Here is a 24,565-nt window from a genome sequence, read left to right on the forward strand (position 1 = left end):
AGTGAGCTGTTTCCCCCTCAAATTCTAGTCCAATCACCATTCAGGGACATTTGGATTTGACACAACAGAGAAAGCTGAGCAGATTTTGGATTTAGGCCACAAATCATTATTGATTCGGACATAGTGTTGAGTTGTGGTTCCCACACACACTCCAAAGAATGGTCGGCAGAGGAATAAAGGAAAGGAGAGTAAAACAAATGTACTGAATAGAGAAGAATGAATAGTATATAACGTATATCAACCAAGTATATATGTCACAGTAAACCATAGTTTTAAACAAACCATGATTTAATGTGAATGGGTAAACACGGTGGTATGTGCTGCTCTAAAGTTCCTACAGCTCTTCCTCTGCTCCTTCTGTGCTGCAGATCAAACAAGTAAAAAATCTGGCTTGTTGGGTTATCCAAAGCTGGGCTCATGGTTTGTTTTCTGCCACACAAACCCAAGTTTGTTCTTGCTCATAGTTTGTTTGATGGAGACTAGGTTCAGACAACACAACAAGCCAGATTCTGGTTAGTTTTGGCCGTGGTGCAGGAACAGAGGAAGAGCACTGTGGAAACTTTTGAGCAGCATGCACTCGCATTCTATTTGTTCATATTAAACCATAGTTGGTTTTAAGCTATGGTTTAAAGTGACACATGAACTAGGCCATCAACACTACACTGCAGGAAGAAATTGTACAAGGAAAATACATATAAATAGTAATGGAGAACTTACTGTTGATAATCCACTGATCATATTGGTATGTCTCTTTGAGTAGCCAGAGGCCACAATGTCATCAATATCTTCCTCTGTCTCATCCAGGTAACTCTAATGGACAAAGAAAAAAAGTATAAGCATGTCCACCTGGCTCTGAAATGTGCTGTTCATCACGTACAATGTCTCTAGAACTCATCTCTTGCTGATTCTCAATCGAATGGATATCACTGCAAGAGTAGCATTTGTCTTCTCTCTTATCCCTTTCACCCTGTCCCTTGCAGAGAACAGTTGAGCCACAGGGACAGCTGAAACTTGTTCATGAGAAAGTTACAGAATTTCTAGCCTATTTGAGGTAAGATTCCTGTAGTGGGTGGCAGATTTAAACTATGTTTTGCAAATTGTTTAAAAAGTTCCACTAGCATGCATTTATTCTGGGTAATTACATGTCACAGAATGCCATTAGGCAATTACTGCTCTCATTAGCTTCACACTTCCTGATTCTGGATGCCATATCAGTCCAAATTCTCTATATATCATGTCAATCTACCTTCAATTAATATTCCTGCCCTTCCTGTAACTTAGGCTTTCCTGTTCAACAAGTTTATTACTTCTAATGACTACTATAACCACACTTCAGGTATGCAGCTGTTATCCAAAATGCTGAATTGGGGTCCAAACTGAATCTTGTGGTTAGTGCACACCCCCGACTTCTATCCTACCTTTCCAAGGTTGCTTACACCAGTCGTGATTAGAGTATTACCTATGCCTCTGAATACCAGTTGTTGAGGATCATGAACACAAAAGTGCTGTTGTGCTCATGACCTGCTTATGGGCTTCCCATGAGCACCTGGGATGGCTACTGTGAGAACAGGGGGCTACATTAGGTAGGCTTTGGCCTGATCTAGCAGAGCTCTTATATTCTTATTTCTGCTGCTATACATTTAGTCACAGCATGGAGTGTGATACAAGTGAACCATCAGATTCAGTTGAAACCTTTTTTTTAAGCCCTTGTAACATAAAATGCCTGACGTGCTCAGGTCCATGGGGTCACGAACACTCGGACATGACTAAAGAACAAAACATAAAATGGCATAGTTCTAAACTGTGGCATAATTTTAACTCACCAGCTCCTGGTCCAACGCTTCGGGTACAGATTTACTTCTTAAGCTTAAAGTATCCTCATTGCCTTCTGAGAAGGATACACTGAGATCTCTCTCTGATCTGCTGCGATCTGAAAAACAGAAGGGGGAGGAAAAAGCAGATTCTTTGAAAATTATACAGTAAATTCTATTCCAATACCACCCTTGATTCCCCCCCCCCCCCCCGTTCATGGTATACAAACTTCTCTGCAGCTCCCCACAAATGTCAATTTCCTCTCCTCACTCTATTCCAAAGCAAAAGAGAGAGAGTAAAAGGTAAGAACCAGAGCAGTGGGCTAGGACAAGAATCCCTCTGGTACATTACAGAAGCTTCATTTCTCCTGTCTTCTGCAGAAGCCAAGCAAAGGAGAGAGAAAAATCAAGCTGCACACAACTGAGTACGCAGAATTCTGGCAACTTAGCCATTTTTTAAAAATATATATTTAAAAACAGCCATAAACCAAAGAAGAAATATGGTGAACTATAAGAGGCATAAATAAAAGTATAAAGTAAAGGAAGATGGGAAAAGTTTCTCTCAATATTTTCTGTGCTTTGTATTCTGTACCTAAGAAAGGTTGTTCTCAAATACTATCTGCAGTAAATTCCTGTGCTAATCCTGTGCTTCTGCAACTTTTGCAAATTTTGGCCAGACAGTTAGCACGCCGCCAGTGACTGAAGTGCTAAATTTGGCTGGCAGGACAAAAGTTCATTTCCTGCCTTGCTGGCTAGCAGAAGCTGCTACTGTAAGCAATAACCGACCAGACCTGTTGCTAAAGAGGCCCCTTTTTCTGTCTTATGCTTACTAATGCAAGAATGAGAAAAGACACGTGTATGAAGGAGAGGGGAGGGAGTGCTTGGTTAGCAAAAAGACAGGAATGCTTAGCAAGCAATAAAATGTGTTTAGCAAGCAATAAGTCTGGGGAAGGTGTGGGAGGGGGAAGAGTGTTCTGACAAGTATAAGAAAGTCTGCTGAAGTGTCTTGCGGTACAGCCAGAATATTTTCAGGAACTATCCAGCTGGTTGTCTCTGAGTACAGACCTTGTCTCTGTGCACAGATTTTCAATAAACCCTTTTCTCCAAAGAAGATTTTGCTTTCCTGGTACTTTTGTTCCCTCCGAGTTCCGGGGATGGCGTGGCTAATGGATCCCTAGGTAAATAAGGCTTCATCTCTCTGGGGGCTCGTCCGGGATAAGCCCCCTCCCCAATATGGACCGGAGGGCCAGGCTCAACCAAGGTGAACAGCTCAGCAGCGTTTGCAGGCTCCCTGCGCACCCCACCTGTTTCGTGGGGGGAGCCAGCCACACTGTTCTGGAGTGGAGACATCTAGTTGAGGGAGAACAAGAGGACAGGACGGCGCCGAGGGGACAGGTCCGCAGCGGAAAAAGGTAAGCCCGAAGGAAAGGGCTAGGGGCCCGAGGGAAAGGGCCAGAGGCCTGATCAGCCTCACCTGGGTAGTGGCAATACAGTGCCCGGCAGTAAGAGTGCCACCAGGAAAGGAATTGGTAAGGTTTGGGAAAGGGAATGGGGCGCCAGTAAGGTTTGGGAAAGGGAATGGGGCAGAGGGAATTGTGTGTGTGTGTTTTTTTTTTTTGGCATGTTGCATGTCAGAATTATTTTGGTGTATTGCATGCTGGAGTTATTTTGGTGTGTTTAGTGTGTTATATTGATGTGTTTTGTATGTTGTATGTTGCATGTCAGATACTCTAGTGACTGAATTGTCAAGTGTGGGCCAAGGCTTAGTGTCCCCTTGGCCGAGCGATTGTAAGGTTGTGCATTTTCTGACAATATGTAGCATGTGGAGTGTGAGAGAATTTTGAAACCCTGTTAGGAGCAGAGTATCTGAATGCTTTTTAAATAACTGGAAAGCGGCCACGAAGAGTGATGATTTGGGGATTCAAATTGAAAAGAACAGAGACTCAGAACTTTATGTGAGGTGGACTTGCCGACCCAGGGAACTGCGTGGCTTTGATTTGCAATTAATCAACCCCCCCTGTGGCGAATCAACCCCCTGTGGCAAAATATATTAAATGTCTACCCAGACCAGGTCCCCTATATCTCTACATGGAAGACCAATGTAGAAAAGAATCTACCATGGCTAAAGTTTTGCTGTGACAGCAACACACAGAACAGGATTTGTACAGTGAAGCCTCTGGTGTTAGAAGACCCAGAAGATGAGGAGAGGGGAGTGATTAAGCCACCACCTTACACTCCAGCAACAGCCCCTCCAACACCCCCCCAGGCCAAAATCAAGAAGCACAGGGAGGTACTGGTGTAGGGGGAGGAGGACCTGCTAAGGAGGATAGTGAGACGGAAGAAGAGGAAGATGACGAAGAGTTTAGGAAGATACTAGATGATATGAATCAAGGAAAGAAAATGTGGACAGAAAAACAGAAAAAGAGACTAAAGGAGTTTGTAAAGCCATTTGAGGGAGAAGTTGGATGTGAGTCCCTTGTTAGTTGAGGCAACAGAAATGCTACACCCCTGAAAAGAGGAAGTGGGGACAGGCGGCGAAGAAAGTATGTCTCACAGACAGTATGAGAAAACCAGGAAGGATCAGGCAGCCGGAGTAATGCCCCTTCGGAGGGTTTTATGATCCACCAGCCCCTGTCCCAGCTGGACAAGCGAAGGCACCACAGACCTACAAGGTCCAGCATATACCCTTTTCAAGTGCAGATGTTTGTAATTGGAGAAATCAGAACCCCTCTTTTGAGGAGAATCCAGCAAAGATCATAAAACTGTTTGAAGGGATTTTTAAAACCTAAAATCCCACTTATAATGATGTATAATTTATATTATCTACACATAGTAAATTCCTGCACTCTGCTATGGTGGTTAAACAGCTCAAAACTGCAGTAACTTGCAAAGTCTAAATCAGACAGGTCAAGAGGTCGTTTCCTGCCTAGCCAGAAACTGCTGTTAACTGAAAAACCACAAGCAAGCTGTTTCCTGCTTTGCTTCTGCTTTAACTACAGAAGCATTGCTTGGCCCCTGCATGAGTCAACTAGGGGAATAGAGAAGGATCTTTTTATATGGGGCAGGGAACAGCAACAGGCTTTTCAGGATTTCAAAGTGGCATTATAACAAGCCTCAGCGCTTGGCATCCAAACCCCGAGAAGCCTTTTACCCTGTTCATAGATGAAGACCAAGGGGTAGCCAAGGGAGTCTTATGCCAGAAACTGAAAAATTGGCAGCAACCTGTCGCATACTTGTCAGAGAAGCTAACCCCAACAGAGCAGAGATTGCCCCCCCCCCTGTATGAGAGCAGTTGTGGCAGTAGCCACCCTACTGAACAAAGCAGACAAATTTACTTTTGGTCAAGACACTGTTTGTGTGACTCCACACGCAGTCCCAGCACTGCTTGACATGAAGGGTACCTATTTTCTCTCCCAAGCAAAGATGAGAAAGTGTCAGATGTTATTGTTGCACCCACGTTTGAAGTTCCAAGTCACCACTGCCCTCAACCCAGCTACCCTGTTGCCGGTAGGAGAAGGTGAGGAGCAGATGCACGATTGCATTGAAGTAATGGACGAAGTATATTCCAGCAGGCCTGATCTCAAAGACGAGGCAAACGAGGCTGGGCAGCGGAAGGCAGGCTATGCAGTGGTAGCCCTGGACGACCAGGTAGTCGAAGCAAAGTCACTCCCACCTGGAACATCGGCCCAGCTGGCAGAACTAACTGCGCTTACCAGGGCCCTGAACCTGGCAAAGGGGCAGAAGATAAACATTTATACAGATTCTAAGTATGCATTCCTGACTTTACATGCCCATGGAGCCTTATGGAAAGAAAGAGGTTTGCTTACCTCCAGAGGAAGCCAGGTGGCCCACCCACAAGCCTTATTGAACCTTCTGGGTGCTGTATGGGAGCCCGAAGCAGTAGCGGTTATCCATTGTTATGGACACACAACTGGACCAGGGGAAGTGGCCAGAGGAAATCGACTGGCAGACAAGGTGGCCAAGGAAGCAGCCCGGGAACTGGCCCCAGCTCCGATCATTGGAGCACTGATCCCAGAAGAAATTTTAAGCACCGCTGACAAGCCGGCTTACACACAACAGGAAAGGGACACTGCAGATGCCCAGGAGCTGACATTGACCAAAGAAGGATGGTACCTCACCCCTGATGACAGGATATGGATTCCAGAGTCCCTGTCTCGGCAGATAACTCAGAGATACCATGAGTCAACCCACATGGGACCAGATGCTACCACCAAGCAGCTGGCAAAGTGCTTCTATATAACCCACCTTTATCAACTGGCAGCCCAGGTTTCCAGGAAATGTCTGCTATGTCAAAAGAATAATCCCAGAACCGGACCACTGGCTCCCCTGGGAGTTCAGCACAGTGGAACTGCACCTATGGAAGATCTTGTTGTGGACTTCACTGAATTACCCCGTTGTGGACTATATCGCTACCTGCTGGTGACAGTGTGCACCTACACCGGATGGGTCGAAGCATGGCCAACAAAGACTGAAAAGGCAATTGAAGTAACCAGGTGCCTGCTTAAGGAAATCATCCCTCGCTATGGATTGCCAAGGTCCATAGGATCTGATAATGGACCAGCATTCGTTCATGTAGTCCTACAGGGACTGGCTAAAGCGCTCCAGATCAATTGGAAGCTGCATACTGCTTATAGACCCCAGAGTTCTGGAAAGGTGGAAAGAATGAACAGGACTCTAAAGAATCAGCTGTCCAAGCTGACACAGGAAACCGGGTCTAATTGGGTGACCATGTTGCCCTTGGCATTACTCAGGGTCCGTAGTCTTCCGTCCAAACGGACCCACTTGTCACCTTTTGAAGTTCTGTTTGGGAGACCAGTCCCATATGTTAGAATGTTAACTCCATATGCTAGCCAAGATGTGCAATTGAGTAACTATGTACAGTCACTCTCTCGAGATTCTCTCTCTCAACAGGTGGACCCAGGCCCGAACTCCTTGCGTGACCAGTTTGAGCCAGGTGACGAGGTGTGGATAAGACTGGTCCCAGGCACCACTGCAACTGTGCTGGAAGGGCCCATCTGCTCTCCACACCCGCAGCTGTGAAGGTCGCTGGCGTCACACCTTGGGTCCACCACATTCAAGTGAAGAAAGCTGCTTCAGATTGGACTGTGTCTCAGCATCCTGAAGATCCCCTCCAGTGACGACCGCCTTGCTGATATCACTCCGGAGGCTGGTATCTCTACGCACGGCTGAATAATTGGATGGGAGGGGCGCCCGCGGGCAGCGTCCCCAACGTAGACACTTGTTCTCCAGCCAATTTAGAGGCACCACCAGGACTTTTGGTATTGGGCCCGGAACCCCTTGATATAGTCACCCCAAGTGTCAGGCCATTGCAGGGGTGGACATATTCCTGTGGGTGCATGCTGATATATGACGAGGGAGAAGCCCCTTTTGGGTATAATATCTTGAAGAGACAACACGAGAGCCCAGTCCACCCACAAGGGATTGTAGGGAAATTGCTCCGCATAGTAGGTGCCTCAGCAGAGAAGTGGAAAGTTACCCCTGAGGTCCAGGAAATAATTGAATACGAGTATCAGTGGGCCCTTCAGCTGTAAAAGAAAACTAGAAATGACCCCCTGAATATTGGTGGGAGGAACCATGGAGATATTGGGTTTGGTGGGTAGGAGTGATATGTACCGCCCTTGTCATATGGATGCTCTCGTATTTCTGTTGGCATGAACGGTATCGTATTTGTGGGAAGAAACGTAATCCATCTATACCTTTGATGATTCTCCTTTTCTTTCTAGTTGGAGAGCCCACATGTGTATTGGCACAGGCAGGAAAAAGTCCCCCGACCTCCCTTGCCGACATTTCCCGTTTGATGACTAAGTGGGGTGCCCATAACCCCTACAATAGGTGGTTACAAATGGCTGAAATGGAGCATGTTGCTTCAACGTTTCAGACCATGGCGAGGCTATCCGTGATCTGGCGGCTAGCATTGAAAAGGTGGCACATGTCCCTGTACAAATTTGGGAGGGCTGGGATATGTCTTGGTTGGATAGCATCTTCCCAGGTGGATGGATGGGGAGAATATTTACCATGCTGGTGGGCCCAATAATGCTTCTATTGCTTCTTTGCTTTTGTATTCCCTGCTTGATGCAATGCTTGCAGAATATGGTGGGACCTCGCGTGATTGCTGTAATGAGAGAATATAGACCCCTACCCCAGAACGAATCTAAGTAATAGATTGTTCAAAAGAAGAGGAGGGAGTAAAGGAAGATGGGAAAAGTTTCTCTCAATATTTTCTGTGCTTTGTATTCTGTACCTAAGAAAGGTTGTTCTCAAATACTATCTGCAGTAAATTCCTGTGCTAATCCTGTGCTTCTGCAACTTTTGCAAATTTTGGCCAGACAGTTAGCACGCCGCCAGTGACTGAAGTGCTAAATTTGGCTGGCAGGACAAAAGTTCATTTCCTGCCTTGCTGGCTAGCAGAAGCTGCTACTGTAAGCAATAACCGACCAGACCTGTTGCTAAAGAGGCCCCTTTTTCTGTCTTATGCTTACTAATGCAAGAATGAGAAAAGACACGTGTATGAAGGAGAGGGGAGGGAGTGCTTGGTTAGCAAAAAGACAGGAATGCTTAGCAAGCAATAAAATGTGTTTAGCAAGCAATAAGTCTGGGGAAGGTGTGGGAGGGGGAAGAGTGTTCTGACAAGTATAAGAAAGTCTGCTGAAGTGTCTTGCGGTACAGCCAGAATATTTTCAGGAACTATCCAGCTGGTTGTCTCTGAGTACAGACCTTGTCTCTGTGCACAGATTTTCAATAAACCCTTTTCTCCAAAGAAGATTTTGCTTTCCTGGTACTTTTGTTCCCTCCGAGTTCCGGGGATGGCGTGGCTAATGGATCCCTAGGTAAATAAGGCTTCAAAAGTAAAATGCAGAGGCAGATGGATCGATCATTCTCCAAATGGAAGCAGTGGAATCCTGGCAAGGATTACAATTTGCAGGTGCTAATGAGAAATAAAACAATGGAAGTACCATTGTACATCTTTTGCCTGCAGATTCAGTCCTTGGGATCTCCAGTTAAAAGGAACAGGCAGCAGGTGACCTCTGCCTGAAGTGCCTCTGCCAGTCAGAAGAGACAATAGTGGGCTAGATGGATAAAATAGTCTAACCTGGAAATGGTTGCCTCTTAGGTTTAAAGCAAAAGTGTGTAGGGGTGGGTGGGGCTTATTCCAAATGAGAATAAATGGAAGGAAAAACAGGAAGAGAAAACGGTAGCAATGAAGAATGCATTAAAAAAAGAAAAAGCTTACCAGATGACAAAGATGTCCTAGAAACAGCTATAGAGGGTGTTCCAGATGCTTTCCTGCGATGCTTTTTTGCTAGATCTGCTGGTATACTTTCACTTGCAGGCATAGCAGTGCCTTTTTCTAATCCAGGATCCTTCCCAAAGAGAAGAAACAGAGATATTCCATATACAATGCTATTTAAAAACAAAAACAAAAAAAAACCTCTTTATGAAAAAGGCAAGTTCTTTAACCCACTACAACAGTTCTGTTTGTTGGCAGTGCCAAAAACTTTATGCTAAACTATATGCTAAAAATGCAAACTTCTCCTACTTTCCATCTGTTTGTTTGCTCTGTATCTGTGAAGTACAGTTAGGGCATGACACTGCCTAACCATACTAAGAATCCTGATGAAATAATCTGATTTATCTGAGTGAGCTAATAAATACAAATAAATCTATGTGCCCCAGAAACAGAACATATTGCAAACTATAAAAGTGGCAAAATATATTAAATATAAAAGTGAACACATTAAAGCAAAAACAAGACATTCTGTCAGCAACTGCCATATTTACCATTTTGCTATATGTAATGTAAGCAGAGTTAAATATCAGCCTCTATGGAGAGTCTGCAGGATTTGAGCAGCCAAGAGAAAAAATGCCATCTGCAAAATATTTTTTGCAAATGTGCCCAGTTTCTCCTAAGCTTTTATTATGTCTGCTACAAACATAATGTTTATGCAAACTGATGTCTTCACAACAGCCAGTGTTCCCATCCTGAAAAGCTGAACCAAATTAGTTTTGACCATTCATGGTTAGTAAATGACCAAAAGTTTAATCTTTAGATTTAGTGTCTGTTGTTGTCAAAACCTCCCCACAAATACAGATTCATTCAGTGAACTCAAGTGATTTTCCCAAAAAATTCCAGTGGGTCAAATGCGTCATAGCACTGCCCAGTCACATTGAAATGGGGGGCACAGGATCCAATTTTCAAGGCAGGAATGTGTGAGTAAAAGGATCTGAACCCTCACAACAGGCAATTTTCTTCCCACTAGAATTTGAATAAGATAAGTGACCTGGCTGAGAGAAAATTGGGGAAGAGGGTCTGCAGGGAGGTAAGCTATGGGACAAAAGCCACCAAGTCTCTCCCTGATTTATGTATTTTTTTAAAAAAACAAAACAAAACCTGAATGCTACCTGCATGATTGGATCAGTACTCTGTTTCAAAAGTCACTGAACTATCCTCATTGTACTGCATTTGGTTCTGGATAGCCTTAGGCAGGACACTTTTTCTCACCTTTGTTTTCTTTTGCTGTGAATGGACTAATGTCCTAATTCACACTGGTCTTAAAAAACAACTAAGAAAAGAGAGGCTTCAGACATTACTAAAGTGGGGGCATGGCAGAAAGTGCTACGTAATTGCTTGCCTTATTTTCAATGTGTTATTCTGTATTGCCTGAACTTAAATTGGCACATCATCCTCCCAGGGGACTCCAGCCAGCAAAGGTGAATGAATGAATACCTGCTGCCCAAATGAAGTCGGTAGTAGTCTGATCCCCAAGTCTAATGTAAAATTTAAGAGATTTGGGTTATTATCCTGTCCTATTAAAGTCAATGTGGGTTTTGCCACTGAGTTTGATAGAAGCCAACATAATGGTTAAATCAACGAAGTGTAGGAGGCAGGTGGTTAAATTTTAACCAGGGAGACCCAAGTTCAAATCCTTGCTCATCCATACAACTTACTGGGTGGCCTTAGGCAGGTCACAAGTCTCTCAACAATCAAGCAAGGTGGTTGTGAAAACAACACGGGATAACTCCATGTTTACTCCTTATTAAGATTAGAGACCTGTTCTCATCAGTTCTGACCACGATGGAGAGGTCACATGCTTGAATGCTCCTCCGTTTATAAGACACCGGCACACAGAAACTTAGCATGTCAGGGAGAAAGCTAGTTTAGATTCCTTCTCCCAAATATCTGGTTTTCTATGGGCAGGGAATTGCTGTATACAAAAAGAGCCCTGACCAGAAAACATTTAAAAGGAGCATAGATTTGAGTTTTGCCTGAATGAAAACTCGATTCATGTTTCAACTGTCTCTATTTTAAACCTCTTTGGAGGCAGTAAAGTCTAAAGAGAACAATTTGGGAATTAGTCAACTTACTCTGCCATAATCTACAGTCATGCTGCGTGTGCTCAGTGCTGGTGACCTTGGATGGACTGGAGTAGAAGAATTGCTTCGGTTTGCGGCACAAACTGCTCCTTTCAGCCCAGCAGGCAGTTCCTCCATATTGAGAGAATAGGTGCTCACCCTAAGGAAACAGTGCCAAAAATCTATCCTCTTAGGACAGCTAATACTGCATCAGAAAGACACACTATTTCATAGCATAAAGGGTGAGCTTCAGATCTTCCACAAAGAACTCAACTCTGAAATCAGAAGTGCACTCAATGGCAATAATGTAAGTAGCATTCAGGAACTGAGTTTGCACAAGGTAATTTCAGTTTACCATCTCTTGAGCTTCATCCCACATGCCTCTTAGCAGATCCAGTTAGGCCTTTCAGACATTATAAAGAACAAACCCACTGAAATTGCTACCCAGCCATGTAATGTTACCTGTGCCACCCCCATAAACTGAATTCGTCATTCATCACCTTTCTTAAACCGTCGTTCTTTGGCTTCTAGTCAGTATTTTTTTTCCAAGAGAAGAAACACTCCAGGGCCAATTAAGCACCTAATCTTTAGTTTATAAAGGAGATAGTAGTTTCAGGCTTCACAAAATTGGCTCAGAGCATCTTTGTGTTTAACAGAGTCACACAATGACATTCCAATTATTTAGTTAAATATTGGAACTCATATATGCTCTGCCTTCCTGGAGGAAGATGTTTCTGTTTCTCTGCTGTTTCTCTTCTGTTTTTCCCCCACCAGCATTTTATTCCCATTTTTGCTGAAAAATCTCAGGGTGAGACTGGTTGCTCTCACCCATAGAAAGAAATGTATTGTGCATGGGTAGGCAAACTAAGGCCCGGGGGCCGGATCTGGCCCAATCGCCTTCTAAATCTGGCCTGCGGACGGTCCGGGAATCAGCGTGTTTTTACACGAGTAGAATGTGTGCTTTTATTTAAAATGCATCTCTGGGTTATTTGTGGAGCATAGGAATATAGTCCAGCACCCCACAAGGTCAGTGGGACAGTGGACCGGCCCCCTGCTGAAAAAGTTTGCTGATCCCTGGTATTGCGTATGTCACAAGTAGGGGAAAGTAAGTGGCCTCCTGTTACCTGTTCCCTTCTGTTTGGAACAGAAGACCCCAGGCGAAAGAGGCACTTGAACTTTTGCCCCCATCAGCTGTTTTTACAACTGACAATTAGCTCTGTGCATGTGGATCTGGAGTGGAGAAGAGGCCCACCGAAGAAGTGTTAAGCACCCTTGTCCTTCCTCCTTCATAGCTTCTCTGCTCCAAAGGCCTGCTCCATAATTGCTCTTCCTAGGGGGAAAGCAGCTATTGCATTTTCGTCACACACAATCTATCTGCAACATGCAGTTCTACTCTTTTGGACACTTGGAATTAGTTATAGCTGATAAACAGGCCTTCAATGGAACATGCCCATGGTGCAGCAGTCTGGCATGTTGGCCACATGGTGTGGCATGATGGTTCTGACATTGTTCAATGCTCCAGGGACACTTGCCATTCCACAGACATTTGAGATTTCACCACACTGTTCAGCTGCTCTAAATACCTCCATCTGTCTGCCCTGTCTGCTCAAGAGCAGCAATGCTCCAATTTGCCTTATTTGTCTCAAGCTGTTGATTCCTGACCTGAACTGCATTCCAATGCTTCGCCAATTTGATTTTTGTGACATTTCAAAACACGCACATCTCAGAACACTACTATCCTTCCATTCAATAATACTAAGGTTTGAGAAAGACAGTATCTTTTCAAAATTCAGCAATGGGAATTTTAAATTTGGTATTCATCAAGGAATCCATCCTCATTTGCCAGGAAATTGAATAAAAGGCTGTATAATAGAATAACTTTGCTTTTAAATGCAACTGACATTTTAACTTAAAAACACATCACTTCACTGTCTAAGCAACCTTTCTGCTTTTTTTTTTTGGTAATTCCATTCATATACTAGAAATGACACCCACATTACATTTTTGCTTGGCTGATTATGCCATTCTATCATTCTAATTATTATGCCATTCTATCATTCTAATTTACTGCTGTGAACAACCATCAACCCACCACCTACCCCATAAAGACTTATTAGGGAAGTAGTGAGATGGCAAACAGGATCATTTACAATGACAGCTTGTATTCTTTAGTGCCATGTTCTTCAAACTTGGGTCCCCAGATGTTGTTCTACTACAACTCCCATCATCCTTGGCTGCTAGCTGAGCTGGATGGGGATGATGAGTGCAGCTTACTGACTACCAGGGCTCAGTACCACCTCCCCCTCTAACCACCAGCAAACAAAAGACCAGACAAAAGACTACACCTTGCTTTACAACTTGCAAGAGAAATGTGTGCGTGTAGAAAATGAGCATCAGAGAACCTTAAGTCAGAGTGGTTTCAGCAAAAAGAAGAAGGAAGGAAGGACTACAGTAATTTCAATATCTGTATCAGTTTCTGAAGCCAGTGGAGAAATTAAGTTCAACCGTACAAAGGTCATACCATTTCTCTTACCTATCAGCACTATTTATACTCTGGACATCAACATCTGAGCTGATGCTTCTTCCATCTTCTGCCTTCACAACTGCGATTTCTCCTTTAGCCTTGAATAAAGCTCTGTTCAATAGAAAGGTCAAGGCAACCAGGGAGACATCAATCAAAATACAGGACCCATATAACAATTATACATAAGTTTTCATTTTTTTCTGTTTAAGATGCTCATGAGAACTGTACACCATGGTATATTTTCATGTAAGCTTGTTGCATTTTGTTTCATGTCAAGATTCAAAAACAAGTTTAGATATTGTGACAAAGGTGAACGTTAATGAAAGAATTAACTGTAAAACTGTAGCACTGTGCAATTTTCTGCTATAATAGAGATAACATGAAAGACAAGTAATTTTTCTGAAGTATTGCAATTTTTCAAAAGTAAAGCATCATTTAATATTTACACTCTACTGGGTTTGGCATTTATCCCCAAAAGCAGAACCTCGGGAATTTGTGTGCTTCAACTGTACAAAACTAAGAAGGAAACAGCAGTTATTATCCTGTGTCTTGCATTATGTTTTGGCTTTGAGAAGGGACTGTAAGGGTTCCCATTCACTCATAAAAATATTTATATATATCAGACCTGTTAAATATTAAGGCCTTTCCATTTTTATTTTTATTTTGCAATAAACACTACATGGTGCAACGAGACACTCACACACAACCTAAATTTGCACCGTCTGTTTCTTGTGCCAGTGCCCCATTTGCTGTTGCACACATTTCTTAGCAGTAGCAGAAAAGAAGGCAAGTGGATACAGTGTTGTCATTAGGACATGACTGGATCTTCAATATTTTAAGGACATAAGAAGAACCCTGCTGCATCAGGCTAAGGGCCTATCTAGTTCAGCATCCTGTCTCCCACAGTGACCGACCAAATGCCCCCGGGAAGCCAAGAAGCAGGACACAGTTCCCTAGCAACCAGCATTCAGAGTTATGCTACCTCTGAACAAGGATCTGGCATACAGCCATCTTGAATCTCTCTAATTTCCTTTAAGCTAGAGGCCACCACTGTAGCTCATGGCAGTGTACCCCTCAAATTTATCACACACTGTGTGAAGAAGTACTTCCATTGGGTGGTTATCAATTTCCTGTCAATTAGTTTCACGGACTAATCCCAAGTTCTGTTATTTTGAGGAAGAGGGGGAAGCCCCTTTTACGATGCATAGCAAATACCACCTTGTGGTTCTAGTCAGGAAGATGGAATAAAGATTTTGTCTGAACGCCAAGAAAGTTATCTGAGGAAGCCAGAAACACCACACAAAAGGGAGCCCCTCCATAGGCTGCTTCAAAATCTCTTATCAAAGGAGAATCCAGTTAGGAACCACACATCCTTTAAATGTTTCAAATATAAATGAAGCAAACAAAAAATCCTTGCTGGAAGAAAAAGGTCTCAATCATTGGATCCAAATGATGGAATGCTCTGGAGTGAATCTAAACAGAAATCCACTTCAGCATTCAGATTATGAACTGTTGCCTTACCCAATATTTCTGTGCCCACTGAAGACTGACTTTGCCCCACTTGAAAAGGAAGCAAGCACATCTTGCTTTGAAGTCTCCTCTGAACTCTCTGGAGACTGATCTTTGAGTTTTCCTCCTGTAGCTTCAGAGGAAGGATCTTAAAAAGAAAAAAATGTACTTTAAAAATAATAAAGGGGATCAAAAGCAAGTTTCTCAGTGATTTGACAAGAATTTTAAACCAGCTGTCTGAAGTGCAACACCAACACACCATTCATTTGAACATGGTCTCCAAGTACAGAAGCATCCACAACTGAAGAACGTAAGAGCATATGGATAAGGCCAATGGCCCATAAATCCAGAGTTTTGTTCTCACTCACTGACTACTTCCCTATCTTCTAATCTTTTTTTATTTCACCACTTTGTTTCAAACAAAGTGCCCAATGCAACTAACATGAGCAAATAACAAGAGGGGTGGTAGAAATCACACAGCAAGAAGGAAAACACAAACAGGAATAGCAGATTTTTTTTATAAAAAAAAATTGATATGAACAAGAGAACCAGAGAACAAGAGAACTTAAAAGAAGAAGAAGAAACTGGTCACAGAATCATAAGGTTAGAAGGTACTTCAGAGGTCGTCCAGTTCAACCTCCTGCTAATGTAGATGCTACCACATCTCTGATAGGTAGTAAGGGAAAGGGACCCCTGACCATTAGGTCCAGTCGTGACCAACTCTGGGGTTGCGGCGCTCATCTCACTTTATTGGCTGAGGGAGCCGGCGTACAGCTTCCAGGTCATGTGGCCAGCATGACTAAGCTACTTCTGGCGAACCAGAGCAGCGCACGGAAATGCCGTTTACCTTCCCGCCAGAAGGTACCTATTTATCTACTTGCACTTTGACGTGCTTTCGAACTGCTAGGTTGGCAGGAGCAGGGACCGAGCAACGGGAGCTCACCCCATCGCAGGGATTCGAACTGCCGACCTTCTGATCAGCAAGTCCTAGTCTCTGTGGTTTAACCCACAGCGCCACCCGCGTCCCTCTGATAGGTAGTAAGTATGCCTTAAAGGTTTTCTTAGAATGAAGCAGTATATACAGTTTGTTAAATAAATAACTCCTACTAGGGGAATTCAATATACCCTAGTAGACATATTACCAAGATTTTAGACATTCAAAAAATAAAAAGCATTACACTCATTACAAAGCTGAACACACACACACCTTGCAACAACTGTGTTTTCTATAGAACAGAACTGCGAGAATTGCAACTGTTCAGACTAGAGTGTATTACACACCTAGCAGGGCCACCAGCATGCATTATGACAATCCCATCTTGCATCATTCATAATGTATGCATGCAGAATTAGCTGCATTACATCTCTATGCCAGCTTTCACCAACCTAGTGCCCTCCAACTGTCTAGTTGTAGTTCAAAAAAGCTGGGAAATAACAGGCAGGTGAAAGCTGTCCAATGGCATGATAATCCTCCTTACAGTATTATACATAGTTCAGTGTATAAAGGAAAGCTCTTGAGAACTCTGAGTCTGAATACTATAATGAGCTGGAGGCAATATTCTCTGCTACAAGAGGAAATCCTGCGCTTGCACATGGAACCCATGTGCACAGGCATGAACAGCAAAAACCCCTGCAAGTGTGGCATATGATGAGAGGGTCTATACTTTGCTGTAAGCCATGGCAGCAATCCTGAGCCCAGATGCACACAACTCACTGGTTTCAGTAGGACAGGATTGTGGCATATAAATATTTTTGACTGAGTAGTGTGGGAGTCTTTTATGTTCTAGTGCTGCTAAAACAAAGTAGGTGTGGGCCAGAGTAGTCTCTTGGATAAGGGACCAAGGGGTTTCCATTGTATTAAAAAAAGTTTCAATACTAAAAAGGCGTCAGCAAGCACCAGCTCATTATGCAGCACTAAGACTATAACCATCAATTAGGGGAACAACAAGGCTTTAGCTGTACATAGGAAGAACAAACACATTTCCCTCCTGTTATTTTTACCTGGGGCTTTGCGTTGGATAGACCTTCTAACGACGTCACTTCCAAGGAGAGTGGATTGTTTGAAGCGCTTTGCTCTCTCTTCAAAAAACCATTCACCTGTAACTATCCTAAGCTGCCTGAACGAGAAGAGAAAGGAAAATGGCACAATCTGATCCAATCAATGTAAACAAGTACTCCGATTAACTCCATCCACTCAAGAAATATACATTGCTTTAGAAAACATTAGCAGAAAATTAAATAAGGAGCTGGGCCTGCATGATAAGGTCAGACAAGGGTAACATCTCAAAGTATATTTAGCCGAGCATTTATGTTTAGCCCTTAGAATTCTATTGGCTAGAAAACAGGCAGAGGAACCAGAATTAGAGCTCATATTTAATCTCTTTTTAATAATGTATACACATTTCCACAACATGTGATCCCTTATAGATAAATGATGAACTAAAAAAGAAGGAGGAAAAGCACAAAAAGAGCCAAGTTAACAAAGCGCAAACCTAAGAGAACAGTTCAGTTTTATATAGGCTAGGCATCTAGGCGTTAAGTTCCAGCCAAGCAAAATTTTAAAGGCTCATTCTCTGGCTGTTGCCAATAAGGATTTGTATGGCATTTTTGTTCATAGTCTGTTCCATGCCTCTTCTTCAGTTTCTAAGTCCCAATTCAGTTCCCACCACCTTTTCAAATTTTGTTGAGGACAGAATTAAACCTCTATGAAGATTTATACAAATATGACATTAGACCTTGCCACAGCCACCACTGTGCTTGTCTTCTTCCTCTAGGCCCAATCCACACAACCTCCCAGAAGGCATGGGCAAGGCAATTTGGAGGATGCTGCAATCTTCTGACTCTAGTCATTGTTTGCATGCTCAGAGAGGACAGGTGAACATGATTTATCAGCAAGGACAAGTCGCAGTGGCAGGGCTGGAAGTGGAGTCCCTACATGTGTGGGGGCCTCAGGTGTTGCCCAATGATACAATCTCTAACACCAATTCTGTCTGGCAGGGAGCATTGTTGCTCAGTTCCAGGATTGAATGATATTAGTCACAGGTACTGCATTAATTTAAAACAAAAGATATACATAAATAGGTTCAAAAGTCAAGGGTATTGCCCTGCCTAGGGAAGGTTAAGCTAACAGAGAATAAAAACAAGCCCTTTGATATCAAGGTAGACACAGGTAGAATACAAGAAGCTACGGTATTCTGAAAACTGTTCTTACTACCCTTTGAACGTTTCCATTTCCTTCTGCTTACTTTTATTCTGCAAAGAAACCTTTTCAGTTGAACCACAGAGCAGTGTTCCGAAACTTCAATTCCCTTTGATAACCAATGTTTAGACACCTGAGTAAAGTTGCTAACAAACGATCTTATCAAAACTATTAATCTCCAGGATGTTGATTGTCCCGGGAATGTAGCAGCCTTTGTAGTCCAACCATAACAGACTAGCAGCCAGGAGATCAGGTGTGCTCAGGTTTCATTCTGGATACGAGTCATTTTCAGGTATAACTGCTTCCCGTTCTGCACAAGCAAATGGCAAGCAAACTGTTCTATTAGGCAGCTTCCATGACACCTTGGCAAATGTTGTCAGGATGGAGTTTTTGCTTCAGGGTACAGTCAGTGCCTTATTCTAAACTATGTAAGGCACAGAAACACAAACCTTTTAAAAAGCAGTCCTCATTTCACAACTCCTACACAGCTTTTCAAGGCACCTCTTCAACTGAAAACCTGCTTTTCTTTTGTTTTTCCTCTATGAGAGCACAATCCCACTCAGAATGGGTTCAACATACACAAGAAACTAGAAGAGGTTTGCAGTTTCAAGGTATGCTCAGGTCCATTACTTTTAGTAAGGGCCCAAGCTGCAATTCATTCACCAGCTGTAGACACTACTGAACAAAGATAGTTCCATTCCCCAGTGCTGCCCCGGGGAGCAAAAATAAAGTCTCTTTATCCTTTGAAAAGGGACCCCCTCCCCACTCGGTGCCCTTACTAGAGAGTCTTATATAGGACGAATAAATGAGCACTTCATCTCATTTCCCGAAACTTCTATGAGATCTAATAATGGTACTCAACCAGAGGGAAAAGGGGACCTTTTGCAAAGGTGTCATCACTCCTTCCCTCTGCTTATGATATCAAAAGAAACCTCTTTGCTTTCATGGATTGACCAAGAGGCTGAAACCTTTGCTCTCATGTGGTGCTCAACTGTGCTACCTATATTATTCTTTGATTAATAACTTGCAGAATCCAGGATGTCCATGAAAATCATAACAACTTAACACTGCAGAGAAAGAGAAATGTTTGAGCTGTGAAAACTAGAATTACACAATCTATATAGCTGCATTCTGAATCATCATTGCTCCATTCCAATCTACTGCCTAAAACCTTATTTATGTCTTGCAGTCTTATTGAATGTGGCAACTGTCTGGTATAATTAGCACTCTCTACCAAATAGAGAGAGGCATTTGACTAGAATAGAACCCAAATTTTAATTTGTTTGCAAGCACACAAACCTCCACCCACATTTTAGGCTGCTCCTTTATAATGATGGCAACTCAGGCTGACTCTTCCACTCACTGTCTTCTGTTGGTCTAGAAAATTTACTCAACTTGCTAAAACTGTAGAATAAATGCAAATGTTGAGGTATTCTAACTTCAGTAATAATGTGAATGTATTAGATATGAAACACTTAGCGGTCACCTGCCCTATCCACTTACAATTGCTTTGTGCCAAACTAAATGGCAGCAGACCTCTGTGTGTTTTAATACTGGAGCTGCCCAATCATGCACACACAGAAGGTTTATACTGAGTGCCAAAGGGCTCTCAAAGATAGACCTTTGCAAGGTTACCTCCCTACAGTCTCTCCCTCAAATGAACTGGAAAAAATACTGTGCATTTGGGGGTGGGGAGGCTGAAGGATACCCAAGGCTTTTTAACTGGAGGCTTTGTAAATGGATCTAATTTCTATGTAATTGTGTTAAATCTGGATTTAGAATTCACCGATCTACCAGCACCATTCATATGGCATCCTAACTAGATGTGTGTTCATCACTCCTGAGTGCTGAGGAACTTACAACTTTCTCAATGATAAGAACAGTGATGACAGATACCTATACCTGAGATATGATTGGCTTATAAATTGGGGAAAGGCCATAGCTTGAGAAACTGCTTTACATGCAGAAAGCCTCAAGTTTAATCCCAATCTGTCTGAAATCCTGGAGAGCCACTGTCTGTCAGTGTAGACAACACTGAGCTAGATGGATCCATGGTTTGATTCAGTGTGAGGTCACTTCCCATGTTCCCCCTGCAGTGCATTGCCGAGGAGAGTGTGACATATACTTTAGAACCCACTCAGGTCATACAGAGGAGCAGTAAAGGTCCAATTTGGTCCCTAGAATATGCTGCAGATCTTTGGCAAAGTGCTGAGATTCTGATAGGAGCAATACAGAAAATGTTCCTCTAAAGCTAGAAACTTACATTTGAAAACTACTGTTACTGAATGCAGGACACTTCATGAATAGAGTTTTAAGAGCGTATACCTATACAACTCCGACATAAGCGGTTTAATTGCAGCTGTGTTTAAGTCTTTATGCTACATTTCACAATCGCCATGCAACTCAGTTAACTTAAAAACAAAACCCTGCGCTTTGCCCTTCACCAGCTAAAATGAAATTATGTGCTGGAAGTGGGAAAGCATTCTAGAAGGACAAGTGCTTATTTTAAATTTTTCATGCATGCAAAGTACAATGGAGACCTGTTCCTTAAGAAAAACTCAGTATTTTCTCTTTCATCTTTCCCTCTTCTGTTAAAAGATGCTTGGGATTCTCCCCACCCCAAACCCATTATTTTGCATTTAATTCCCAGCCTACATTGCTTAGTAAAGTGCTTTGTGATATAATTCTACTGCTGCATGCTCTGAAATTCAGGGAGCTCTTTATTCTCAAGAGCTGCCTAACAAGCAGCTCAATTTGTTCATCACACTCATGTAATTTGTGCTGAATTTGCTTTGATCTTTTTCCATGGTCCTGGGCAGCCATTATGCTCTTCTACAAGAGCTACGTCCCTGATTGCTAACATGGCCTACAGCAGGGCCACAATGTCCTTAAAAATGCTAGTTTCCTCAAGCCAATATTTACCAACAATCCTCTCTTCATCTTTCCATGGTGTTATTAGGCACAAAAAGGCACTTCCACATGCAAACTATTAAGGAAGCACAAGCTAACCTTTAAAGCAATAATAAGGACCCGGGAGACAAAGACTCACTGCTTCCCCTTGGAGCAATTGCAATCTCTCAGTCTAACCTACCCCATGAGTTGTTGTGAGGATAAAATGAGTATGGGGAGGGCCATGTACAACACCTTGAGTTCCCTGGAAGGAAGGTGGGATTTAAATGTAATAAAAAGCAATAAATAAATAAAACACCTCCTTTTATTAAGTATGCATGATGACATCATTGGATAGCACAGCAGACAGCAAATATCACTAACTAGTGAAAGGATGTCACTAATTAAAGCATCTGTGAGACACATCAGCACTATCCTGAGCTGCTAGCTTACAAAAGTAGAAATCTTGCACAGGGGCCCAGAGTGCTAGTTAGCAAGTTATGTTACATGTACCTATGGGTAATTGTAGGTGTGGCTAAGATAATCTACATATACATAATTGCATATTTTATCTTTATGAACGCTGTTTTTATTGTGTTATGCGAGCTATCTATCTATCAGGCAGTGGGCCCTTAACCTCATTGCTGGAGGCCCTTCTCCAGGTACCCCAACCCTCAGAGGTGAAGAAAGTGGCAAACAGGAAGGGGCCCCTCTTGGCTATAACTCCTTGTCTAGGGAGGCTGCCATGGCACAAACTCTTACTCCTTGTTGGTACTAGCTGAATACCTTTCGATGAAATAAAATATAAATTGCTGTCTATGAATATTTGAATAAATAAACACTTTTACCAGGCCTTTAAAATTGTTGGTTGTTTTTAGGAATGCAAACAACCATGGTTACTTTAATGCTTTTACGGTCTATTTTTACTGTCTATATCTTTAATTTATTACTTATGAGGCACATCACCTTAACATGTATGAGAAACAAGAGTACCACATGAAATAGATAAATACATACATTTTATGTGTTTACTTGTCTGTTAGATGTCCTAGAAGACGGAATATCCCAGGGCAGAATAGGTACTATTGGTACTAGCTTTAATGGCACTAGCTCTGGAGAAAATCAAGGGATGTAACTGTTGCCTTAAATTCACTTCCTGTTGAAAAGGTCTCAGCATTGGTATTGCTGATAGAGACTTGGATCAAGACATGGAGAAACACTTCAAGACCTTGCTGCAATTAAGTTTTGAAATTAATTTTTATAACATTTGAGCTGTGGAAGCTATATGTAAGTATGACGTTCCCCCTAGCAGAGTGGCAGAATAAGTCCAATGCACAAAACAAACATACACACTACACTTTAGTGCAGGGGTGGGGAACTCCCATCAGCCCCAGTCAACATGGTCAATGACAATGGGAATTAAAATCCAGAAACATCTGAAACAACCTGGAGAGGGTGGGTTCAAGTGAAGATACTAGCAGGAGACAAGCCTCATTCAGCAGGAGATGCTTTAAGCGTCTCTCTAGCTCAAATTGGGATCAAACATGCCTTTATCAGCCCAGCCCCTCCATCACCTGGATGTTCATACTACTTGTCAAAGGCATCGTAACTGGAGATCAGAAAATGTGAGTTGACATCCAAGTGTGTCCAAGAACAAAACTTACGCAATCTTATCGCACACTGTGCATTTCCAGTTGCCACCAATTCCCACAATACGGCATTTGTTGCAAACTCTGAGTCCACATGCTTGGCAGAGATCCCCTCTATCAAAGATTAGGCCCAAATTCTTTCGACACCGAATGCAGACCCTGCCATCATCTTCCTGGTAACGCCGTCCACCTTTCTTTTTGGCTTCCAGTAACTCATTCTTCAGTTTTCTGGAAAGAAACACAACAAACTTAAGTTAAGAAAAGTGGCTTGAAGTATTCACTGCTTTATAAAAACCTAAATTCTAGTGGCTTGTATGTGTGACAGAGCCATCAAAATATTTTTTGATTACAACTTTGGAATTATTTAGGGCACTGCTTTCCAAACTTTTCATGTTGGTGATACAATTTTTAGATATGCATCATTTCGCAACATAGTAATTTAGTTTTACTAGCAAACCAGAGATTAAACTAATCCCTTTCCAGTCCTGGGAGGAGTGCGGGGAACATTTGCATGACACATCGACACACTGCAGCCGACACAGTAACATGTCACAACACAAAGTTTGGAAAGCTCTGGTTTAGGAGTTTTGTTGACGGAGGACTTATTGCTGTTATTGATTTTATATTTTTGTATCTTTATTTTAGATCTTATGATTTATGTGGAAATTGTTTAATTTTGTTGTATACTTTTTGATGTTTTATTTATTGTTTATGACTACTTTCATTACGTTTGCAATTATGTAATTTTTTCATGTTGTAAGCTGCCTTGAGCATGATGTATGTATGTATGTATGTATGTATGTATGTACTGTATGTACTTTGCTGAGGACTAGACCAAAACATTGTGTGGCTTGAGCTGAAATACAAAATGGCACCCTCCATTCTACGTATGTAAGTAGAACAGACTGGCAGTTGAATCTTACTTCAGCACTAGCAATGTGAACAGCATCCAGGCTAACTTGGAGGGTTCATTACTGCAGCACAGCCTTGCCACCACTCCCTGGCCCTCCAACATAAGTCACCTGAGGCAGAAGCCTCACTCTGCCTAATGCTCTTAATCTACTTTTAAAAATATCAAATCTACTAAAACAATTTCTGGCTGAAGCAGAATCAAATTATCCATAGAACATACATAAAATGACTCTGAAACAAGCAGCTTTCACACTCAGTTATGCAGAGATAAATGTCCTACCTTCTCCATCCTTTGGGTGCAATGATACATTGGGAGAAAATATTAACCTTACTCTCTAGTATGGATACCAGGCTGGGATATTAATTCACTTTTATCAGTGTCTGCAAGATTCAGTGCCTAACCTTGGGCAGTTTCTTATCTCTTGGCCTCTGTTCCTAAGATGAAATGGTCACAGGATTTTTGTGAGATAAAGATGACAGTTCAATCAATCTCTCAATCTCCTTTATTGGCATGAAAAGTACATCATATACATGGATCAGAACACAACACAGTTAATGAACCATAGTAGGAGATACTTTAGAATAAAAGTGTCCGGACATCATGAGGTACGAAGATGGCTCTTAGGACCTATGGTGACGTAATTTCATAGCATCACTCAAAAATTTTGACATTCTCCAC

The 24,565-nt window shown here is 42.4% G+C and overlaps 1 protein-coding gene across 4 annotated transcripts in view; it reads right to left on the reverse strand.

Annotated features, from left to right (window-relative positions):
* Positions 1-24,565, reverse strand: part of SYTL5 (synaptotagmin like 5) — a 64,378-nt gene that overhangs the window by 12,865 nt on the left and 26,948 nt on the right. For all 4 annotated transcript variants that reach the window (XM_082219948.1, XM_082219951.1, XM_082219949.1 and 1 more), the window contains exons 3-10: positions 22,990-23,202; positions 17,239-17,354; positions 15,250-15,385; positions 13,738-13,839; positions 11,217-11,364; positions 9,085-9,214; positions 1,824-1,930; positions 718-810 (exon numbers count right to left, since the gene is read on the reverse strand). In XM_082219948.1, coding sequence (XP_082076074.1) covers positions 718-810; positions 1,824-1,930; positions 9,085-9,214; positions 11,217-11,364; positions 13,738-13,839; positions 15,250-15,385; positions 17,239-17,354; positions 22,990-23,202 — 1,045 coding nt within the window. The remainder of the gene's footprint in view (positions 1-717; positions 811-1,823; positions 1,931-9,084; positions 9,215-11,216; positions 11,365-13,737; positions 13,840-15,249; positions 15,386-17,238; positions 17,355-22,989; positions 23,203-24,565) is intronic.

Source organism: Podarcis vaucheri, assembly GCF_965113315.1.
Source record: "Podarcis vaucheri genome assembly, chromosome: 4".
Classification (NCBI taxonomy): Eukaryota; Metazoa; Chordata; class Lepidosauria; order Squamata; family Lacertidae; genus Podarcis; species Podarcis vaucheri.